This window comes from Leuresthes tenuis, unplaced genomic scaffold, assembly GCF_036924035.1.
Source record: "Leuresthes tenuis unplaced genomic scaffold, fLeuTen1.0.hap1 SCAF_21, whole genome shotgun sequence".
Classification (NCBI taxonomy): domain Eukaryota; kingdom Metazoa; phylum Chordata; class Actinopteri; order Atheriniformes; family Atherinopsidae; genus Leuresthes; species Leuresthes tenuis.
The window spans coordinates 23,268,669-23,293,465 of NW_027325375.1; the positions used below are offsets into that span (position 1 = coordinate 23,268,669).

General features: G+C 41.4%; 1 protein-coding gene across 7 annotated transcripts in view; it reads right to left on the minus strand.

Moving 5' to 3' along the window:
• Nucleotides 1–24,797, minus strand: part of auts2a (activator of transcription and developmental regulator AUTS2 a) — a 278,438-nt gene that overhangs the window by 91,177 nt on the left and 162,464 nt on the right. For all 7 annotated transcript variants that reach the window (XM_072374256.1, XM_072374254.1, XM_072374257.1 and 4 more), the window contains one exon: nt 1,301–1,330. In XM_072374256.1, the coding sequence (XP_072230357.1) occupies nt 1,301–1,330 (30 nt within the window). The remainder of the gene's footprint in view (nt 1–1,300; nt 1,331–24,797) is intronic.

Here is a 24,797-nt window from a genome sequence, read left to right on the forward strand (position 1 = left end):
AAGCAAAAAGCAAGAACAAAACAGTTGGAAATACAGAGGGAAGAGAACGTACAGCCTTATTGAGTGATATATGTTTCCCCTACAAATCTGAACGGCTCACTGAATGTCACATTCTCAGATATACGGACCCAAAACAAAATGCTAGGGTTTTTTTTTTTAGTTGGTAGTGACCACAGACAACCAAATGTATGCTACAACGCACAGAAAAAAGTCATTACTACAATATGTTCACTTTAAAGCACAGTTTTCAAATATTTGTTTGTGGATTTGCTGAGAAAGAACAAGGTGCTGCAGGTAATTAGAATGAGAAAAATCCCGGAGGAGGAGAGTTTGAATAATGCCGTTATCTATTTAAGAACACGATTTGCCTGATTCCTCTGAACAGCTGATCAGAAGTCACATTAAGCCTCCACCTGCCTGGCAATGTGACTGCCACAGTTCAGAACCATCCCATGTTCAAAGTGATACATATATGTTGCTAAGACCTTATCGGATTGCCATTGCAAAACTTTACGGAAAAGATCTGTTGTTCCATCTGAACTGCCACAGTGATAAATGTTTTGGTAATAAATAAATAAAATAACAACCTGCTGTTTAAGGAAGCGATAGACAAATTTTGGAGTTCTCGAACTTCTCTGTGTCACCACCGTTGGATCAAAACTTGCGTTGGTTGTGCAAACTATTTAGACAGTTTATTACTTGTTAAATCTGTAAACGACTTTGTTGGTCGTCGATTGAGTGCTCCTGCAGTGTAATTTTGACAAGAAGGGCAAAAGCGAACTAATAAACGTCTCAAAATATGGCATTAAATCACAGGAAGAAAAAGTAGATCCTGACAGTAGAAGGTGTTGATTAGGACGATAGGAACAGAAATACTTAAACGTGGTTCCTTCTAATCATAGAAGGAGACAAGAAGATACACAAATAGACAGATTGGTAGATGGATAGATCAGGCACAAGATTAAAAAATACAAGCAGTGGAATCGACACCGACTACATGCTAAGTAGTGCAATGCTACCTCCACCCGCAGCCTTGGGTGTCATAGCAGTTTCATTTAAATGTCATCAAAATCCTAAAAACCCAGAACAGTTCAATTTAGATTTTGCACCTCATTAAGTCATTTGTAATTAATGCACATGTAATTAAGCCTTTCTCATACTTACTAAGATGATGTTTAATTCTAATTACATTGAATCCTCTGTCTTAAATAAGGACTAATATTTGAACCTTACAAAGCTTGGTAGCAGATATTTGAATCACGTTAAATGAATCACGTGAATGAGGAGAGTGACAGCTTACCTTGTCATCTTGGTCACTCTCAGTGTCACACTGCAGAAAAAACAAAACAAGTGCATATTAGGAACAACATGTCTCAGATTTTGATCTATAAACAGTCCTGCTTGAATTGTATTTCGTTCCAACACATGAACACCACAATGTCATGTTCCTCTGAATATGACCTATAACTTACCAATTAAAAGACATCACATATTAAGTATTCAATGTCACATTCAGAGAAAATGATCAGATTAAGTCATTAGTTGATACTAGCAATAGAATATTAAACAACAAATTTGTCAAGAGCAGCTGTGCCCTGCTTAACAGTGAAACCTATGTAAAACTCAGACTGAGCTGGAAATTCAACCCTAATTCAACCACCAGAGTTATAATTCCATGATGCCAATTTCTGCTCCAGGCTGAGGATGGTGAAATGACAAGGGGAGGAAGGAACTTTGTAATAGAGGGAAGAAAAAGTGGCTAGGTTTCATTTTTTCGTTCCAATTTCAATTTCAAGGTCCACTTAATTCTTTATCAACTAATTAGTGTGATGCTGGGTGACTGGCAGCCCTCAACGCTGTGCATATGGCTGAGGTGCACAGAAGCGCTGGAGTCAGTAATGAAGAAGGCACTGGGGGGGAATATGGGTAGTGGTTGGCACAGTGTGTGGGGTAGGAGTGCAGGGAGGGGTTGGTGGGTGGCGATTAAAGTATGGCAGGAGGGAAAGGAGGGGCTGAAATGACTGATAGCCCAGGGAGTGAGGCCCGCCTAGTCCCCCCCCCCCCCCCCCCTTATCTCCTTTAGCTTAAAGGTAGCTGGCAGGTTCTGTGGCTGATCTGTTACTCAGGCAGGATGGTAAAAAGGGGCCTTGCGAGCTCAGCAGGAGCATAGCATCCAATTTACAGGCCTGTCCCACACGGCCCCAGGGGCTGCCCGCGGCATACTGCCATGATGGTCAGCTCCAGCAGCTCATAAATTATGCAGAGGCAATAAACGCACTGGGCAAACACTATTCAGACGCTCCCCTGCTCCATTTCTCTCTGACTCTCTTTCTCCATCACCCACAGCATTCCACCCCCATTTTAAAACCGTGTGCAAAGAGCCAGCAGCCCTGCAGACTGTCAGAGCTGGCAGAATAAATGAGGCTAATGATAGACAAGTGCAGATCATTATTACATGTATATATGTAATATTAAAACCTTCACACTGCGTGCATTCATGCAACTATTGCTGCTTGTGAATAAATAGGTGCGTCTGCTCGGCATCTCTCTCATGTGGCCTCCCACACAGGACTAACAAATGCACCAGCAGTCAAGATGAGGCGTATTCAGACCTCTGAGAATGCGACATCAGTAATGCCACGAAGCACCCGTTGGTTTCTTTTGCTGTGCACAACATACACCAAGCAACACCAGCGATTACGGAGTTTAAATAATGGACATCATTTAGTTTTTCCACTGTGTTGTGATCCATAAAAACATGTCTAGTCCTTTTTCTCTCGTGTTTCCCTTTTTCACCCTCCTTTCTTTCCCATTCCCTCGCTGTGCAGCCAATTGCTTTGATTGCCAAGATAGAAGCCGGCTGGAATGACTTGCCCTTGCTTGTGAAGCAAATGGAACATGCTAATGGAACTCATCGTATTACCCGATGCAAAAGTGCCATAGCTCATTACTTTAAGATAAAAGGATATCATTGTAGACGGCAGGCAGAATTGACTTTCTGTGCTGCGACTTGATGATGATTTAATCAACTGCTCTCTTTCACTTCTCATCCCTGCGCCTGTCGCTTTTGCAGGTGCCACTAAACGAAGCACTCACACGGCTAGTGGGGGAGAGAAAAGAAAAGAAATTGCTGTCATTACTTTCTTCCCAAGAAACAGAGGTATGCAAATTTTGCAGAGTGACAAAGGGTGGAAAAAAAAAAGGAAAACTTAATAAAATGGAAATACCTCTATAATGAGCAAAGTAAAAAATCCTGAGATCAGACCTGACAGGCAAGGACAGGCAATTTGATCGTCCTTTCAGTGCATGCGGCAAAGCTCCCTTGAACTCACTGTTCAAGCACAGGGCAAAAAAGTAACACATAATAATATCCCTAAAAAGATAAAAACACATTTCAGGCGCATAAGCAAGTCAGAGCTGTCACTCACTGATAAGTGATCATAGTAAACTAATGTGCTCGCTCATGCAAAACGCAACCCACAGCAGGGGGAGAAAAATCCCTGCATATCTGGAATTTTCTCCATTCTGTATACTTCTACTTATGAACTCTTTCATCAGAAACGGAGATGGAAAGCCAGGAGAAGCCCCAGCTTTGCAGTTAGCGGTTGAATATGTCATGAAAAGATTGGCACAGCTCATGCTTCATACTTATTGTGCGATAGCGTTTTTTGGATGCAAGCATGAAATCTAAAATTGTCAATTCTGTGCCACATGGAAAAACCTGCAGGGCTTCTGGTTGACTGTATAGTACAAAAACCAAATAAATAAATAATTAAATGAAAAAGCTTTTTAAACCAGAAAAGGCTGAGGTAGGAAATGAGACCCAGTCAAAGCAAAAGCGATGTACTGTAAGGAAACCATTAGTCCTGGGAGGGGGCTGACAAAGTAAAGTGATACTCTATCCAGGCCCAGTGCTATTTGCACAGGGCCAGCATTATACTGTACAGCTAAACCCTTGTGTTTAGTTAAAGTAACACAGGAATGTCAAACATTAGCTTCAGCTCTAAGAGCTGTTGATGTTGGCCTGTATCCGGAGCACTTCTGATTGCCCCTCTGCTCTCACTTGGGGCCTCTCTTTTGGCTGAGAGCTCTTACAAATTTCCCTACACTCTGTCCAAGCAAAGAGCCTTTTATTTATATTGGTCTGAAAGTAGGAGTAAATTATTCTTGTACTAAATCCTCTCCAGCTGAGTGTAATACTGGCCCAGAAGAAGGGGAACATAAGGAGCCATGGGCAGAATGCTAAACGATGCAGCCGTAGTTGTCTGTGGCAGCAGGACTCACCAAAGTCTCCTGTCAGAGCTGCCCACAGAAAAATGTCTGTACTAAAGAGGTAACCACATCACACAGGGATGCGTGCAAGGCAAGTATGCCATGTTCTCTTTTCCAACATAACCCTCTGGAAAGCCACTGCTCCACAAATACTAACAGATGTTTAGCAAATCAAGAGGAAAAAAATGACAGCAACAATTATGAAGGTCAGCAGAGTGTGTTTAAGGCTCATCATAATTTTTTTACCCAATGTCTCTGTTGTTACACGCTTTCTTTAATTTTTCCTTTAACGGCGTGTTCTTAAGTTTGACTCTGCAATGGACGCATTTTGTTGCCCCCATGAGTGACATTAGCCGCAGGTTACGCTGGTTGCTATCCATGACCTTAGAATTAATTATGGCTGATATAGACTTCATTAAGGCACTCCAGTGCAGAGTGTGGTGTGTTTTTCAACCTAAGCCAGGTTATCCTCCAGGATGGCTGGAGGGGTTAAAGCCCAGGGAAGACACCAATCTGCCTGCATGCGCGCGAAGCGGGACAGACAGCATGAAGGATGGCAGCCATTGCCAGGGTCAGCTCTGACAGCGCCAATTTGATGTGCTGCCGTCAAGGGCTCCTCATTCCCTCCCTCCTCCTAACAGCTCCTTCCTGATATAGCTGCGTGTCCTGATGGTTTTCTGATGCAAACAGTCACATGGCAAAATGGTTTTCTCTCTTCTCGGCGCTTCCTCCTCCATCTGCTGCTGGGGCCTGGGTGCCACCGACCGCCTGCCTGTCACAGCGTGCGTGGAAATTAGCTGGGGAGGAGGTGCTCGCTTGTGCTAATTACATTTTAATCATTGGAAATGTGTTGGCAAATCAAGCCTTGATTGCCATCTTGGAGCCCAGTGCTCTTCTCTGCAGGTTGGGGATGAGAGTAGGATAGCTTGTGGGTCTAGAATGCATCTGAGCTCAAACCTGCCAAGCTGGACACCTCCTCCTCCTCCACAGGAGGATATGGCGGTATGCCTGGCCTGCCACTGGGTAGAGGTTGTGTCGTATTATTTATGGTGAACAGAGGAATACCAGGATGCTGAAATGGAGATCTGTGCCATGCATATTCTGAAATCCCCCCTACTCACATCCATCTCTCTGTCTCTTACTCACTCTCTCTTTCACACCCACACATCACAGTCTGCCAGTCTCACCGCTGTGAAATGAGGAGCAACAAATAGAGCTGGGCAGGAAGAGACTGATGAGCACAAGGTTTGCTACACAGCACCTGCTTTGGCAACTAAAGCCAAGGCAGCAGGCTCTGTCAGAATAAGCTCAAATAGAAAAATTCTTATGAACTAGAATACACTCAATATGGACACTTCTGTAAAAGAAATACTGAAATAATCCACTTAAACACTTTGCTCCCTGAATATGTGTTTAAAGCCCTCAGCAAACAATCATTCATGAGAAGGTATTTGTAATAGTTAACAGGGCTAAAAGTTCAGGGAGTGGAAGGAAATTTAACTTGACATGATTGACTGAGAGAGATAATTAAAATAAGCAAAGTTCTGTGATGATGACACTGAGGATCTAATTGGAATGGCACCTGCTTGACGTCTAACTGTCACATAAAAGTATGAAAAAGTCTCAAATAGAATTACAGTGTCAGGAGGGCAGCACATCATAAGTATTTCAGATAGTCTCTATAGTCACAAAGGCAAATGCTTCTTTCAGAAGCCAAAAATGTTTTGTCAGGGAGGACCAGACTTCTGTCTGGACTCGTATAACCAGGTCTGATCCACATGTGCAGCACATGCCAAATACAGCAGGCCAACATCTGCATGCAATTTCCCTTCAAATGTAAAACTTTATCCAGAAGATATTTGATTTGACCACAAAATCTTGGACTGCAGTCACTGGGACAGTAAAGCTAAAAGAGGAGTGATGGGGGAGGAGAGAAGAAAAATGACGGCTTCCATCAAATAATAACTTCATAGTGTGTGAACTCTGGTTTTAATATTCCGAGGTACATTTGTTTTATGTTTTATCTCACTGGACTGTGGCCAAACCTACAGAAAGAGTATCTGAGATAGGTTTCAAAATATGGCCGTCTAATTTTGATAGCAGTTTGGACTTTATAAGAATTGGTTAAGTTCAAGTTTTTCTCATTATAACACCAATAACATCAAATCAGATTGTAAAACAACCTTTGCAAAGAGACTGATTTGGGGTTTATAAAAAAAGTTAAAAAAAAGTAAATGAAAAGCAGCAGTAAGACCCACTGACACAATCAAACACTTCTGGATGAAGAAGCCTCACGCATGTTTTATTAGCATCTGCTTTTGCTTTTTAGTGTAGAGGAAGGCAGGACACTAAAGTCAAATAGACATATGGTAGCATGCCACTTTGGTGATGTTTGAGCAAACTATCCACTGAGCGAACACGCCTGACAAGGATGAGGGTAGGAAGAAGGAACAGAGGTGACGCATTTTACCATTTTTAAAATCCACTTATTTTTTGTACAAAGATCGTCTTTTTAAAATAATCTTAACACTGTTCTTTAGGCTAAGCTCTTTGATGTGGGAGGCATCCACTGGTAATCGGAAAGCAATAAAAATCATACCACATGGTTGTAACACACACCACCGCTCACCCCGTATCTACACTGTTTCTATAAGCCAACAGAGGCCTGCGTCGCAAAGCAGATGCTGAATTAATCAAAGATTAATCGAACAATGCTGAGATAATTATATGTACCAAATTGCATTATTTTGGCCACTCTCCTGGGATGAGTCTGCTTGGTATCTGTTCTAATTACTCCAACATGTTCGACATCAACAGTGATGTGTTTGGTGTCTTTGTTGCAGAATATAGTCAAACAAGGAGTAGAATTTCTCTTAAGAGGGCAACTGAGTTTTCATCTGATCTGCAAGTGAAATCAATTAACACAAGTTGTATCAAACATTTCTCTCCACTGAGATGCAAACATTTTAGAACCTTAGTACCATAGCACTTTATTGACTGAAACACGTGCATTGCCCTGTCTTAAATGGTAACGATGGCTCTCAATGCGTGCTCACGATCCTATTCTTGCTAGTTTGTTGTATGATTATGAGTTGGCTTTGAGTTTTTAAGAGTTTTATAAACACTGTTTTAATATTGGTTAAAAAGTTTTTAGTTTTTTTTTTTACCTCGAATACTATTGTTAGGAGAACATTTTTTCCAATGATCCCTTATATTGCTGGTAATTATGGAGGGTTCATAAAGAATTCTACTCTCTTCAATTTGTCACTCTTTAATATCTAACATCATCTGCAAAATTCCTGCTTTGCATGTACTGGAAGGTATGCTGTGTAAGTGCTGCAAGCCTCTGTTGTCAAGAGATATAAACCTCATCTGCTCCCACTTTCAGCCCTTCCTCCCTCCCTCCACAGTGACTCATAGCTGAGGGGGGAGAAAAACATCAGGATTAGGTTCTGTGCCTCTAATCACTTAACTCCTCACACCTGATGGCACACTATTAACTTTGACTGTCTCCAGTGACCCCGCGGGTCGTTGCCCATCACATCAAGTTTTTATTAGGGAATTTTCCTCATCATTAGCCATGGCCTGGAAACGAGCCATTAATATTCATACTGGCGAACCAAAATGAGGTCCCACTGATTTTCCATCATCCAAGCTATCTGCGCAGCTGCTGCCGTTAACAATCACTGCAGTGCTGCACATTTGCCACGTATCATTATGGGGCTCCTCAGAGCTCTTTTTCTGGTTCTGCCGTGATAGAAAGGAGAGCAAGGTGGAGGAAGGCTGTGAGGCACATATCCAGCCGACACCCGTCTGAGAGAAACTGGCTCGTTCTGCCAACAATCTGCCTGGGAGTCTCATGCCTATCCCGCCACTGTCAAAGCTAACAACCCTTGCAGGCTCTGCCAGGTACACAGCTGAAGTACGTAGAGTGCAGTCCCTGTGCTCTCACATTAGAGCGCAGACTGTTTATGAGTCTGGCAGCTTGGAATGCATTGGTTTGATCTTTCGTACAAGATGCTTCTATATTTGAAGATTATGAACGGTTTCATTTAGAGAGGAATTCTTTCACTTTCAAACAATGCTGCATCGCCTACATAGCAGATTATAACTGACAGTTGTGTTGCTTAATACATCCTAAAAAAACCCCACTATCATTCATCATAATTATCACTGGAAAGAATTTTACAGGACAAAATGATAACACAAGATCCTTTTTTAATAAACTGATGAGACCACCAGGAGTCCAACTAAATGCATCTCATGTAACTAAAATGGCGGCCCCCGTTTCCACAGATTAAAAACGACACCCCCTTCATGTCTCTGCTCCTCTGTTACCATAGCAGGGCTTCTTGTGTTGCTGTTGCTGGTGAGAGTGGGGGCTCAGGCTCCACAGTGTGTGAACACAAGCCTGATAAGGTGCTTCACAGCAATAATGTCCCAGGCATCTTCTGCCGATAAGACTCTTCTCTTTTCCCGATTCACCTAAGCTGAGTGGAGTTGACCAGATGCAGGAGAAGGCCTCTTCTGTGTCATGGATGGTAGCTGCAATTAGGTGGCAACGCCCTGACAGGCAGAGATAAACTTGTGTTTTGCCCTTACAGCAAACAGCATCATGTCTAAAAGATGAAGAGTCGACGCCCCCAGTGTTCCTCAGTGAATCAAACATAGAAACGACATCAGTAAATCACTTCTTTGAGATAATATGTGAAAGAACACACCCTCCCCATTCAGATGTGAATATTTACTTTGAAGGGTTGCTAAGACTTCACATGATATTTTTAGTTACCACTGGAAGTTATTGTTTGGGAAGTGTTTGGTTACCAGGGTTTGCAAACTGTGTCTTGATATAATAGATTACACAGTTGACAACAAGAGAATGAGGACATGAGGTGAGATGCTAAAACAGATGCAGCCTCTTCAGCACCGTCTTCCTAATAATTAGAGTTGCGGTGACAAAAACACTTTGTTATTCTGCTGCTATGATTTGCTAGCTGTCACGGTGCACATCTGAGTTGCCTCATTATACAGAAAGTACTCAAATAAAAAGCAGACACCGCACACTCCTGTCAAGATTCTGTCTCCTGCACATGCAAACAAGCAAAGATGAATAAACATTAGCTGTTGTTGAGGGCTGGTCTTTGAGTTGCAAGGCTCACAAAAGATCTGCTTTGTACAAAATAAAAATATTTAATTTGGAAGACTAATGCAAGGCAAAATGAAATTAAAAGGAACCCATGCTAACTGCTAAAACAAATTACTCACAGCACACTAAATTACATTTGCTCCTCCATCAGGAAGATCAAACGAGCCAAGTTTGAGACTCTTGCGCTAATGATTTCCTGCACTCACCTCCTTTTTCATCCCAGGGGTGTTAAACACTCTGTCTGTTTTTTTGTTTGTTTGTTTGGTTTATTTTTACATTTTCCAGCTCTACATCTCATCTCATTACTCCCCTCCCTTGTTCACTCTGCCCATGCCGGTGGCAGGCTGGGTGAATTAGAGGGATCTAATGTAATCCCAGGGATGGCGAGCTCCAGAAAAATGTGCTCAATTAAAGCAGGATGAGCCCAGTGGGAGTGTCCCTGGCAGGGCGTGGGGTGACTGACATGGCCTTTTGGTCGGGATCAATTAGCATTTGAAGTGGTGGAGCGTGATGACAAGCTCAAAGCTACAGACCAGTGACTTAACATTCATCACCCTGTAATACCAGTACAACAGTTCTACAAAGGTTCTAAACAGACCAGAGTCATTTGGCTTTCTAAATTGGCATTTAAACTTTAGGGGTTTAACAGCAAACCCACGTGAAGAACCGGCAGTGACGAGAAGGCCATCAAGGTGAACGAAATGGCACTTTAAAACACTTCCAGTACATATTTTATATAATAGGGGATGTTGGAAGACTGCATAGCATTTAAAAAAATTTTAAACATGGCAGCATATGCTATGTGTTTTACAGAGACGGTTCTGTATGAGCTGTGACACAGAGCTTCGTCACTCCATCTGGTCACGATATTGCAAAAGTTTTGATTTTTGGAGAAATTAAGATGACAAATAAAGGAGATTGTGTGTGACATGCTGCCTCCCTTTTGGTGTTCTCAATTGTCACAGTGAGCAGCCAATCAGAGGGATTTTTCTCACTGACAACCACAGTGCCAATTCTACAAGTTCAATCGGTGGAGAAAAGAACTTGACAGAGTCCAACAATGACAACGAGGTGCGCACAGAAAATATAGGAGGGGCCAATGTTCACCATTGCGCCAGATGTGTCCAACGGCCCGCTGTTGGCTTGGTGTATAAGCCCCTACAGGCATGCAGGTACAGCCACACTCATACCGTTTATAGCATACAGATTCCATGTCAGCACACGTTGTTGAGAAGATCACGATGAAAATGACTCGACATTGAAAAGTTTTGTTGAAATTGTTGCGGGTTCCTCAATTGTACCTTTTAAAATAATCCCACATTTTGCCTGTTGCTCTTCAGCAGTAAACAGCCTGTCAACAGGCTGGAACATAGCAGATTTTTGGGGATGACAGGCAGAATTGCAGCTAAACTCATGCTGAACTGAGTGATACATCCTGCACCACAGAGGTAATTTAAAAGGATTGTATTGCTGAAGTTTTTAAACTTGTAACAGCTTGAATAGATCAGCAGTATGCAAACATGAGCTCAGTCTGCGTGGTGAAGAGAACTGTGTTTGATGAACAGAGTTTCCTAACTTGCCAGTGTAACGTTTTGCTGTGTTATGTGTTTTTTGTTTGATTTCTTTATAACAGAATACCACAGAGCTTAGTCCTTAGGGGTCAATGTGGTATTGACTTCTCCAGCAGGGAATGGATTCAGTATGGGAGACTACATTCAGACAGAAATGCTGGTGCAGCAATCAGAAACAACCAAAGTAACATGAAATGTGAACTTTGCAAATATATACTCACTATAACTTCACAGGTTTCTGAAGAAAAATCTGAGAGTGAAACAACTGTGTTTAATGAATTACTGTTTTAGGTAGAGAATGAGAATTCAGCTTATTCTCATAATCTAACCTGTGCTATCAGAGGGAGGAGAAGAGGCTGTAAAGTGCAAAGAGTCAAATGATAAGCTTTTGGGAAGGTTGCTATCTAGTCAGTGTGTGAGGTTAGCTGTCATGTGGTGCAGTAGCGTTTTTCTAGGCCACCGGTTACTGCTACACTAGACTTTTGTACAGTAAGTAGTCTCTCTCTCTGAAGAAGCAATCATGTTCCAATAAAAACTGACCTATCCTCAGCGCCACTCAAGAGCTTTCGAGCCGACTCAGCGCACGATATCCAACATAGTTTATGACAGCTCTTCTCTGAGCTTCCCGCTGGGAAGAAGAGAAAGAGAAAAATCACAGGAGTATTTTGTCAGCTGTAATTACTCTCCAATTAAATGGTCAAAACATGGGATAACAGGGCACTTTGTTGTCCAGGCGGCCTGGCTTTGATCAAACCGTGGCAGAATGTGTTTTGCATTAGAGGCCCCACGATGATGTATGTTTCCTGTCACGACAAGGATAACAGTGAGGTCACCAGAACAAGGACCCCCCCCCCACCTCCGTGCATGGAACAACAACAGTCTCACATCCATCCCTGAGGTCTACTCGCTTCTCTCAGGCCACTGTGAGTTAATGGCTAGTGAGTAAGGCCAAAGCAAGGCAGAAGCAGAGAAGAACAGGGAACAGGCCAAGACCCTTATTCTCATCAACTCAAGACATAATGGATGTTGGTTTTTGTTGTAAAAATAAATGCAATATTCTTCAAAATTTCCATCCAAAATGAGACAAAGTGCATTCTTAAGGTTGCAATATTTGAAGAACACATTTCTGAGCATACTTTTGATATTTGGAGATCTGCATTGTTAAAATCAGCTCGCGCTTTTTGTCTTTTTCTTCTTGGTAACTGGGACTCTGCAGCTTTTTTAGTTTCACAGTAAAAATGAATTTTGAGGTTAGTTACATAAAACAGTATGAGTACGAGGTATGAGGGCAGAGAATGTTAAACACGATATTATCTCTGAGCAATGTCATGGTTGAAGTGGAACCTGTGGTTTGCCTCAGTGGTGTGAAGTTGATGGACCATTCATCACTTAAACACACCGCCAAGGTCAGCGACCACTGCCCTGGAGGACTAAAGTCAGCATCATATATTAACATTGAGTGTTCAAGGAAATTAGAATGACTTTGAACAAACTCATTTTCATCCAGCACATTCCCTCTTGGCTTAGCCGTGCAAAGGAAAAAAAAAACACTAATCAAAGATGCTCCTGTGAGTAAAGAAATACATTTCACTCCAGCATCTCTCAGAGCTGCCAGACTTCTGCTTGTCATCTGCTGAGGGCCAGTGTGCACTCCTCCAGAGGGATATCAGTGGCATCCCAGGCCAGGTATAGTGTGCGCTGTGCTGCTCCCCCCCCCCCAATCCCAGGCTCTGCTGCACGCTGGCCTACGCTGCGGATACCGCCATCTGTGCTGCCTCCCGTTGGTAAGTTGGCAAAGGAGGTTGCAAAACCAGCCCTCCTCTGAATTGGGCGTTCAGCCCGGGGGTTGAAGTGGGAGGAGGGTGGCTGTGGTGCAGAGATGCTCCCTGGTGTTTCAGAGAGCCACTCCATAACACTTTCCTCATGAGCGCTCCTCCGGAGGGCTGCTGGAATGTCTCTGAGCCATCTGGGGAGAAGTGGAGCGTGGCAGGGAGCAGCTGGACGCTTACAGCTGCTATTTAAGCCCTGGCAGCAGAGCTCCATATCAGTCAGTCGTCAGGAAATGCAGGGAGCACAGCAGAGCAGAACCTAGCAGAGAGCTAAGAGCCAAAAAAAGACATAAAAAAGCTCTATCCCTCTGAAGAGAAGACTGTAGGTGCAGAGCCAGGAACACTTCTTGCTATCTTAAATTAAAGATGTTAAATGTGGTTTGTGGAGCAATGCACATGAGATGTAATCTCTGCATAAAGGCAAGTGAGAACAGGGTCTGGTCAGATAAAGTGAGGCAGGTCACATTACGCTGTGGGAATAGGTCTTGGAGAACAGCAGCACTTTATTACAAGTAAACACTCTTGAGTAGTTTAATGAAAGCAAACAGACCGGTGGAGCATCATGTCTGATAGAGTTCCTCCATATAGACCAAAACATCAGGCCCGCCTGTCTAAAACTGAATAGACCCTCCTTTTGGCCCCCAAACAGCTCTGACCAGTCAGGGAATGGACTCTGCAGTAATCATAATTTTTTATTCGCTCTGGCTTGGCCCAACATTGATAAGAGCACAACACTTGGGTACACATGTTTTTCACTGAGGGTCTACGGTAAGAGTGGGCCCAGCTTACATTTTATTTACAGAAATACACATTTACAAACCTCAATGTCTCACATGACCAAAAGAGAACACTTTCACCTGTTTGCAAGATAGCTGGTGCCCCACTTTCAGTTCCACTGCGTGGGGTTTACGTCTGCTGTCCAGCATTCAAAAACGAAGTTAAATGCACTACTTTTAGTGTCGTAACAGCAAAGGTTACATCCATGTGAATGTCAACACAATCCAAAGCTCAGAACAAAAGCATAAACAATACTTGGAAATGAACCATTTCAATGTGTCACAACCTGCGGCTCCGGTCTTTAAAATTTGCCTGAGAAACTTGCAGGCACTAAGACGAGATAGACAAGCTCTCTGTCCCAGAAACACACACACAGAAAAATGTGCACCATCAATTTAAAAATGAAAGCGCCGCTTTCTCAACAAATGTTGATTGGCCCCTGAAGACTGCAAGGGAGGTTTTTTTCCCCCCTCTCGCAAAGCTGTACAAAGTCTGGATTCCTTTGCGGATCACAGATGCTCAACCCCCCATGTGAAGCTATGGGAAAAACTGTTTGTCAGGAGAACATTAATTAAAGTGTTAAAGGTAAAAGAAGTATTGACTTCCTTCTCATCTGCAACCTCTCCTTCCTCTCGCAGTCAGCAAACCCCACTGCCCCCCCCGAGGTAACGTCTTCCACTCGTTCAAGCCCAGGAGCTAACTGGAAGAAAAGCCCCACTAAGACCAATTAAGGCCTTCACTAGGAGACTGAAAGGAAGACAAATGGAGGCAGAAGGCCCGATTACAAGAAACCTTTGTACAGATGTAAAGCAATTAGAGCGGTCTCAGGGGCCAGACAGTGTGGTACCTGTGAGTCATGGATCCTACAGCCAGTCGAAAGTCGGAACAATCCCTCTTTTCTGTTTAGGGCCCTAGTCAGCCTGTGTATTAGTGTCGTATATCAGCCGATAGACTTGGTATTGGTTTCTCTAGTGCGGGGAAGAGGCAGCAGTCTGCCAAGGAGGACCACTCCACCCTCCATTATCCGTCTGTTGGGAGAACAGGGGCTCTATTATCCATTCTGGCGGGGCCTTTTCGATAAAACAAGGGCAGATAGGAAGTGTCGAAGCTCTCAGGTGTCTCCTTCCACCAGGGAAGTTTGTCAGAGAGGTCATTCTGATAAAAGCCTGGGTAATTATACTGCACAGCACCACTGATTACCAGTCAGAGCACATTTAACCAGGACTGTGCTGTGACCTCTACATCACAAGCTACAGCGACATACCTTAAATCTGAAGACCATCTCATACAAATCTCTGTATATATCATTCAAAAGTGCAAAATCTGTGTTGTAACTTCTATTTATCACATTTCATCAAATGCACCTTGCAGTCCTTCTACATTTTATGGCCATTATATTGCGCCTCTACTGCTTTAATTTTTAGTCACAACAAAGGGCAGACAGGGTTAGAATCTGCAGAGTGTAACAAATTGATTGCTAATGGAAATTTATGTCGTTGGTCTGATCTACAATTAACGAAAGCAAAAACCCTCCTCATGACATGAAATTATGGAATAATTTTGACAAATGGCGGCCTGATCTATAATGACCTTTTCCCTTCCTCCAAGACGAGGTTGGCTGCAGCCCTCATTATTTATAGGAGGCTTTAAAAAGCAGGTATAGGAGAATGAATGCGTGGCTGTCAGTGTGTGTAATGGGGCTAATAATGGTGTCCTGTGTGCTGCATAATGAACCCCACCCCCACAGAAAAGCTCTCCCCGCTGCAGACTTGACGGGCAGCACATTCTTCAGCAGAGCCGACTGGTTTATAATTCCACAGTATGCAAGAGGCACGGTGGCCCGTATAAACTCCAAAGTCATTGCTAGTAAAGACTTATTTGGGAAATTACTATTGCAGGTGTTTCAGTCATTTGTCTGCACCCTAATTTGCAGATGCCAAACACTCACCGTCAAACTAACACAAATAGATTTCCTGTCTGCTAAATGTTATTTTAAGAGGTGATTTAAAAGGATTCAAAAGAGTCTACTTTGTCAAACTAAACTATATTTTAAATTTAATGACATAAAAACAGCTCTGGGAAAACTTTGCTGTCATTGAGTGCAAATCCTATAAATGTGACTATGTACCGCCTAATAAAATATATGTGTGATTGCTTGGAATTGCCAGAGCAGTAAATCTGCAGCAGTGCGTTCCATGATTTGGGAGCTGAAGAAAACCATTTGATTTCACAGTTCAAGCTTGATGAAGTCCCTGGATGCTGCTGGTTAAAGACTTAAGCAGATGGCCAAATACTTGGCGCAAGAAAAGAGCTGCGCTGAATATTTTTTTGGCAAATCTACAGGCATATGGCAAAAGTTCATGCCAAACACTCCATTCTACAAAAAAAATCCAGCATGTGGCAACAGTAAAGCACATTAGGGAAGAAATATTTTAAGACAGAAATGGGTGAATTACAGTGAGATGTTAAAATATCAGATATTTGATACCGTTGTGGTCTATACGCATCTAATTTAGCGTAGGTCCATCCATCTTCCCTCAAGTTTAAATAATTCCTGTCATGATAGCATTGGATGCGGAGAAAACACAGGGTTCTGCTTTAAATCAGGGTCAAGAAGTGAGTGGAAAATCAGACTGACTGATTGACCAGAGCTAAACATGCACAGTCCCCTTTTGTGTATCGCCAAAAATCAAGGCTGATGATGTTTTGTGGCGAGTGCGTACACACGTTAGAACTACAGAGATCTGGTATCAATAAAGAAAGCAAAAGGCAAAAACAGCAATTGCACCTAGTGTACTTGAACAGTTAGACAACTGAGTCATACTGTTGATGCTGAAGAATTTGTTGAAGTCGTGTTCACTTTTAGAACAACCACAGAGGAAGAGCAGAGGGCTGGAGGACTATGACTATTAAAATGCTGTGGATGACTGGCGGCATATAAAACTTTAGTAGGAGGATGAGATCTCTAGAGAACTTCATTTGCGAAGAGAGAGCATCATCACCCTGGCTATGGAGGGTGCTTTCAAATAGACAATCCTCGACCACTTACTTTTGTTCATACGTTCATACCTTGTTACATAGATACATTTTGCTTTAAAGATGAATTCTTTTGGTTGTTAAATGCATTCGAGATAACCGTAAAAAATGATAAAGACTTGAGTTGCATTTTCAATGAGTGCATTAACAGGTGAAGATACAGTACGTTATGACTATAGCCTAAGCATTAAACATCACCTTTAATATAAGAAAAATAAGAACTGACAAGTGTTTATACCCCACAAACGGTACCTTAGAAAAAAATGTGCTACCTGAGTAGACATTAAAGTGATGCCAAGGACATTGTATCCCAAGCGTTAGATTGCTTTCACATCAGATGATTAGCTTCATCCATGCTAATTACAGTGAATGGAAACTAATTAAGAGGAACTATGTGTCAGCTAATGAGGATTTGGGGCAGTATCCATCTTCTTGCATAATTTTCAACAGCACTACCCGCAGCTACTTCTACTCTTCTTTAAAATAACCTCACCAAGTTAGACATCTCTTATATTCATAGCAAGCAGATGAAAGCATAATTTGTGCATCACTGGCAAACCTAATAGGCTGAGCAATTAAAACCTCAGATATATGGGGGAAATGACCATTATGATGACTACCCAGGGAAGAGTTTTCAACAAAATTAAGAGAGCCCTGAATTTAAGCACTGTGGGTACACCTTTAGTTCACCCACTATCCTTTGTGGTATGTCTTAATAATGTGCATACTGTTGGCGTGAAGCAATTAAGCAGCTCTAGCAGGGCAGGGACACTCTTGGGAGAATGCCAATTATCTTGGTAGTGGCTGTCGTGACAGTTCTTCCTGCCAAGTCTGCCACCAGCTGCCTCTACCTGACAATGCCTGCAGGTTGGAGGGTGAGTCGACCCGGACAGGACCCCTGACTCCAAACTGCTGAGCTGTTACATCTGCTTCCATCTGGTCTGATTGAGGTTTCCTCTTCCAAGCAGATAGAAATGTAATTAGGCCAGTAGGACATGGATAATGCTAGTTGCTCAGCAACAGTTAAGACAGAAAGCAAAGCAATCTTTACAGAAACCACTGACCTCAACTAAGACTTAGGTAATGGCTATTCTTACTGTAAGACCAACTGAAAACACTGAGAATGAACACCATATTGTTCATATGACAGATTCTGGCTTCAGTGTTTAATGGAAATCACCTAAACATCAGTGCTAAGAAGTTACTGAAACATACAGTTAGAAGCATTATACAGCTAGCTTATTAGCGATGCTAATATAGAGCAACAGCTTGACAAATTCCCCCTTCTAGATTAATCCCCATCTAATACCATTAATCTGAAAGCAAGCATACTGTTCCTATTCAGCCAAAGCCAGTTCTTGACGTTTTCATTACAGCACCAATTGCTTTGCCACCTGCAGATTTCATTCTAATGCATTTATCGGCCAATTTTGGCTGTCTCCGTTTGGATGGTAGACACACCTCAGCAAATTCACTTTGCATGTTGAATAAATGAAAGGGGATGTCTGATGTCAATCATGAGGTAAACAGCAGCGCGCTCAGAAAGCACTGAGCCACAGATGCTTGTTGTTTGGACACACACACACACACACACACACTTACTTTACATACCTAAGCTGTGCCTGACTTCACCGGGGGAACTCAGGCTTATAATTAGCCACACGAGCTGCAATCAGAGCCCAATGACAATACTTCTCCAATGGCTTGTTTTCCTAACCTCTGCAAGACCTCAGGCAGAGGTCCACTTACACTGTCAGAACCAGCCCACTGCTGAAATCAAAACACTGGAATCACTCATTCCGCTGCAGCGCCACTGATTAAATGTGCAGAGTGTAGAGTGCAATTTGCTAAATTACAAGTATTTTGCACATGTAAATATACTTTAATTACAGCAATTAAAGAAGATTATGGCAGATTGGCAGATGGGGAATGTAATGTTGTTTTAATTAGAGTTTGAATGCACTGTAACACAAACAGAATGTTAACCTCTCAGAACAGAATGGGCTGTTAGGCCTTGACAAATTGTATCCTGATGCAGCTTTCTCAAAGCTTACGATCACCTGCAGCAACAATGTCTGTTTAATCGAAGGAAAAGTTGGCAAAAACAAAGAGAAAATTATGGCTCAGAGATGGAAAAAGTGAGAGGCATAAAAGAGCAGGATGCGGACACAATGAAAAACAGATGTAACATTCCTTGACCGTGCTGCTCTCGGAGATGCAATCTGAATTAGAATGACATGTATAAATATTTTGAAAATGGTTAATATGGAATTAGAAGCAATTAAATAGGAGTTAGACTTTGAGATCAATCAAAGAAAATGAGAAACAGCTCATGTGCTTGGAAATTAAGACTAACAACAGGTCTTGGAACAAGATCAAAGCTCAGTCAAGAAAAAAAATTAACTAAGCTGACATGGACAAAAAAAATCTTGACCACATATGAAAGGATGCAATGATTAAAAGGCTTTGCTGAATTTAAGATTCCAAAGGTGGGCCAACATAATGCTATTCAAAGTAAACCCCTTCACATCCGCAGTTACGACATGAACCACGTGAACTTAGAAAGATTTTTTTTTTTTTTAAAAAACAAAAAACAAAATTCAGTTACGGCACACATCAGGTGGCTGTAGCAAGAGTTTGCTTATATCACTCTGAGGGATTTCGGGGTCATGTACCCTGGATTGAGAAATATCCCCTCCAAGGATCTATATAGCTGTGTAGCAACATTTAATACATTCCAGTCAATACCCTATTAGAAATTCTAATTGAAAGTTCAATGCCCTTACGTTCAGGCTTGCAATAAAGATCGCCTCTGGAAAGCCATTTTAAAGCTTAATCTCTTTATCATGCACTGTTTGGAAACCTAACTTTGTTCTTGTTAGGCAGATCAATTGCATTCATTTACAAAATGGGAGAAAATGTCACCTTTCATCCTCTAAATCTCAGCTGGGCAAAGGAGGCGATTAAAAGACAGAAACCACTGCTTTCCCTCAATATCAGTAGAAATAGGTGCCATGGGAGACGTGACCTACAAATTTTAATTACCACATGAAATATTCAGCCCCCGAGATGAATCGTGACATCCAGAGAGCAAGCGAGGTCTGTGTCTGCCAGTTAACCCATTCAGGACCAACTATCATCTGAAAAATTATACTTTGGTGTAATTTAGGAGCTTTAGTTAATGCTCATGTTTTAAATAATGTTTTATTCAGCACATTTTAGGCTTGATGGAGCGAATTAAACTATTACCGGTAAACTACTAACTAAAAATGTATCAATGTATTCATTAATACCTCCTGTGCATGAGAGAAACACTTAAAGTTTCCCATTTAAAACACAACACAGGTTTACTAATGCAGAAAGTTGTCGTCTTTTGTCAAATTATTATTTATTTTTTTTATCCTTTTTAAATTCCTTACCAGAGATACAGGCTCACATGGTTCTCAAAGTTTCATTAGAGAGAAATGTGGGACTGCAGTGCCAGATGTAATCTATCATTTAAAATTAGATGCTATGCTAAGGTCATTCTTTTTAATATGTCGCTACACTGCTAATTATGATATTATACATTCACACACACACACACACACACAACAGGTCCATTGACAGTGAATGTCTGAAGACCGATAGTTTGGAGGATGCTAAATGTGTCTTTTCGCTGATTTGCCGGGTCCTTCAGGAATGTGTCAGACTTGTTGGAAAGTTTTAAGATTAGCATCACTTTTGCAAAGATTTAAAAAGATCATAGATGTTTGTGTTCTCCCAAGCTTTTCACACAAGTCTCATAGCTGGTATTTTGGGATGCGACCAGCGGACTTTTGAGTCACAGCAGATCAGTGGCAGGATGCTGAAAATGGTGACAAAGTAAACAACAAAGTGACGAGGTGTTAAATTCATCACAAATAGCCTTTTACTCGGATGGCTATATCATTTTTAGAAGTTTGAGTTGTTTAAGATGACAAAAATGTGCTCTTCTTTGGCTCTGCTCTGAGTAGCTGTTAGCTTGGCTCCGTTGTCAGATTTCAGGTGTAAAGCATGCAAGTCTGGAACTGTAATACTTAGAAATGGAAAGATCTAACACACACTAACATCACTTAGACTTCAGCATGGAGCCCCCATGCGAAACCGTCATGTTTGTTAATCTGTGACATGTGGAAAAGATGGAAGCTGGGCAGCTGTCCAACACAAATACCACCATTCCCAGTAGTTGATAAAACATTCGCCTGTTGATCAAAGAGTGCAGAGGATACCACTGTTCACCTAACACTGTATAATTTCATTTATTAAATAATTTATTATATCAAATGTTAAAAGGACAAATGTTCAGTCCTTCCTCACTTAGTCCTGAGAATGAGTGCTTTGTTGTTAAGTTGACCTTTTCTGAGTGCCAGAAATCACCCCCAGAGTCCTCTTCATGATTTCAGCCTTGAACTCCTACGTTGTTTCTAAGATCAGTACATTTATGTGTTGTTAATTTAATTTCAAAGAAATAATAGCTTTGAACAGTTCACTGCACGTCCATTGTGAGGCTTTTGTTCTGCATGCATTTGAAACCAGTGTTATTGTTAGCCAGTAATAATTAATCAAAAGTCAGAGAGAGATACATGACTCTGTGGACATGGTCGACATTTCATATGTGAACAGCTGTTGTATCCGTGTCTCACTGCTTGAATTCACAAGGATCGTGCTCAATAAGATATCCATTTGTTTTAATGACGTATAAAGGCACATCACAACTAAAATAATCAGACGAAAAAAAAGAAAGCAAGGAAAATAAATCTGTAGCTGGATAAATCACAATCTAAATATCCTTGATTGCAAATCTTAGCTAATAAAACATGAATGAAATACAGGCCCATGTGCCTTTTTAGTGATCTGAACACAATTTCCTGCAAAGTAAAAACTCAAGAGTCACATTTAACCTGCTTTTGGAGTCTGTCCAGCAAGCTCTGCTGCTGAATAATGCATACCTCATGTGGCAGTGGATACATTTGCAAGCACTAACCGGGAACCTAATTCAACCTTTGCTCCTCTTTTAGTTTTCACGCTTTCCAACAGTATTAAAGTCACCTGGGCCTCTTCAGAGTGCCATGTTCAGCTATGAGGAGCTCCAGGGTGCCCTCTCTTTCTAGCTTTTAACTTTTTTTCTTCCTCGACTTCTTTCTGTTATAATCATGTGGGGAATGACGGACACATCACAGGGCACAGAAAAAAAAAAAAAGCCATTCAAAAGTCGGAAGGTTAAGGAAACTTTAACATCCAGTCTTTAAATTGTCACATAAGTCAGTAGCTTTTTGACAAATTGAACAAAATGGAACCTTTCAGAAGCCCCAGTGAAGTAGCATGTCGGCTCTGGGCACAAAGGAGGCCTCTGCTAGAGAGCGCCTGAATGGTTGCATTATCCTCTCTGTGGCTGTCCAGTCCAAAGGCCCATTTCACACCTAACGCCACCTGCTACCAGTCCTCTCATGGACCTCATAGGAGGATGTTTATGGATTCCACAGCTCTAACAAAAACTTAAACAGGCGTGGTAATGCCAATTTAAAAAAAAAAAAAAAAAAAAAAAAGCCATCAGCCTCCTACAACGCTGCTCTCCTTTCTAGTGATAGACAACCGTAACTTCAATTTACCTTTTGAACAGGTCAGGGAAAAAGTTTGAGAGACCAAAGGCTGTATTCACTGGGTAACAAATCACATTTTCCTTTCAGATCTGCCTTTTGCCACCACCACAATGTTCATTTACTGGTAGTCATATCATAAAAAGGATGAGGAATGTCTCTAGCACATAGTGGGAATGTAAAGGGTAGGATTTACACACCTGTCAGCCACCTATCAAAACCACCTGTCTAATGTTCTGCAGGTGATTATCTACAAAGACTTTAATGTGCTGACCTTGTTCCTCAACGCATTTTAGAAAAATGCTTTGCTGTGTTAATTAATGAAGGTGATAAGAAGGGGTGGTCTGCAACAGGTAAGTGGAAATCATCAAAATAACATTCAGCAAGGATCAGCTCATGCTGAGTTGTTTTCTTTAAACATACATCAGTGATACAAGAGAAAATGTCATTCCTGATGCTAGGGTCACCTTTTTCTACCATACCATGACACAGTTTCGATGCAGTGAGAGCTGTCTAAGGTGGGGAGTCCTCGCCATCAGCAATCCGAATCATTTGTGGCTTTGAAGGCCCATGCAGAGCAAACTGCCACACAATGTCTGTTATGAGAAGGGTCAGTCACAGCCATTACTAATGTTTAGTAATTCTCATATGTGGGATTGTACCAAACAGGTGAGTCTTCATCAATGAGCCTGATGACCCTGTTGTCAGATATTAGTTGTCCTTACTATGACCACATTTCCTAATTACTGACCACTACATACTCTGGTCTACTGTTGCTCTGACCCAGTGGTTTAGCCATCACTTTATCTTGTGTCAAAGCTGCTCACATCCTCACATTTACGAATTATTGGTCTGAATTTACTGTTCCTGTGGTCCCTGATGTATGACTGAGCTATAATAGAGACATATGTTTTATAACTTGTATCTCTATATTGGAACGTGTGAAAACCAGTATAAATCCTAAATTCTGTGTCCTCAATAATAGATAAAATTTACATGTCTGAAAAGTTTAATCTGCACATGCTAAGCTTCTTCCCCAACTATTAAACGCCTTGACTGACCAATCAGATTATACAAATTGCAAACTAATCACAAATATGACCCACAATTGTACTTTTCCACATAGTCTACAGTTTGGTTGTAGACACATCAGGGCTTCCTCCCCCACTTCTCTGTCAATGATTGTTTAGGGATTAGATCAATCTGATCGAGGAGTCAAACTGAGAACCTCGGGAAGGACAAAAGTTTTGTACTTGCAGAACTGACTTGTGTTTTCTGAACTGATCTATATTTGTGGGTTTAAGTTGTGTACTTGGAGGCACGTATACTCGATTTGTATTTGCATTCACACATTCAAACATGGTGATATAAATAAAAAAATATATGTACAGGTTATAAATCTCATATCTTAGCCCTATATACATCCCATCTGTAAAAAAAAAATCATTGTTATTCACGTCATCTGGCTCTAATGCCTTAGCATCCTCCAGTTTTTATATTGTGACTAACGTGGATATAGAAAAAGGATTAAAAGGCAATAAAACTATTCTTCAGTGTAAAAAGGCTGCTGTTCCCCTCAAAGAATGCAGATGCAGCTCATGGCTCACTAAATGCTCTACAACAGCTATGAATAAAATGGGTTTTACAATGACTAATTCAAATTATTAAACATAAAAGTGATAGATGCCCCAAATATGAGGATTTAATCCTTTTTCTTTTTTTTTTTTACTGCAACAGACAAAAATATAAGTATAACAATATAAAACTGACTAACTTAACATTTATATAACACAATTATGTACACAGTGAATGCTTAAGTAGATGTAGTCAGCACTCTGTTGTGCACTTGTGCTTTTTTCTTGCATTACATTGTCCACAATACATCTATTTACTTAAAAATGTTTCATTTTCAATGGGTGCTTTAAATGTTTACTTTGGATGAACGTAAAACCAACTTCATCATGACAGGATACAAGAAGAGTTTTTGTCAGCAGCTCCTGGAAAGAGCAATAATGTAGAACAATGAAAAGATGGCTGTATCATACAGGTACAGCAGACTGAAAATAAGCCACTCCCTCTGGCAAATCACAGGGTAGTATTCTCTGCATCCATGATATGACTGCGAATAATCTGTCCACAATAAAATACTTTGATTCAGAAAGCCTAAACTGGCTTGGGGCCGAATTTACCCATGAGGTCTATGATGCCTCAAATGATTCTTTCCCTAACTCAAGATGATTTCTTGGTCTTAACAAGGGCCTCTTCATGGCTTTTTAATGTGATTATGCTGCTGTTTGTAGCATGGTGGTGCTTTCTTCCACCCACAGCCCTCCCATCAGACACCAGCTAATTGAATCCCCGGCTAAATTAAAAAAAAATTAGTCATGTGTGTAATGGAAATGATTTATCATGTCCACTTAAACTAAAACGAATTTTGAAAACATTAAGTCTCTCCAGTTGACTGAAGCTTGTTTCAAGGCTCCTACAACAGTTCTTCCCCTAAAAAGCTTGCATAATGAAAATTGGGTTGGAACCTACAGCTAGATGC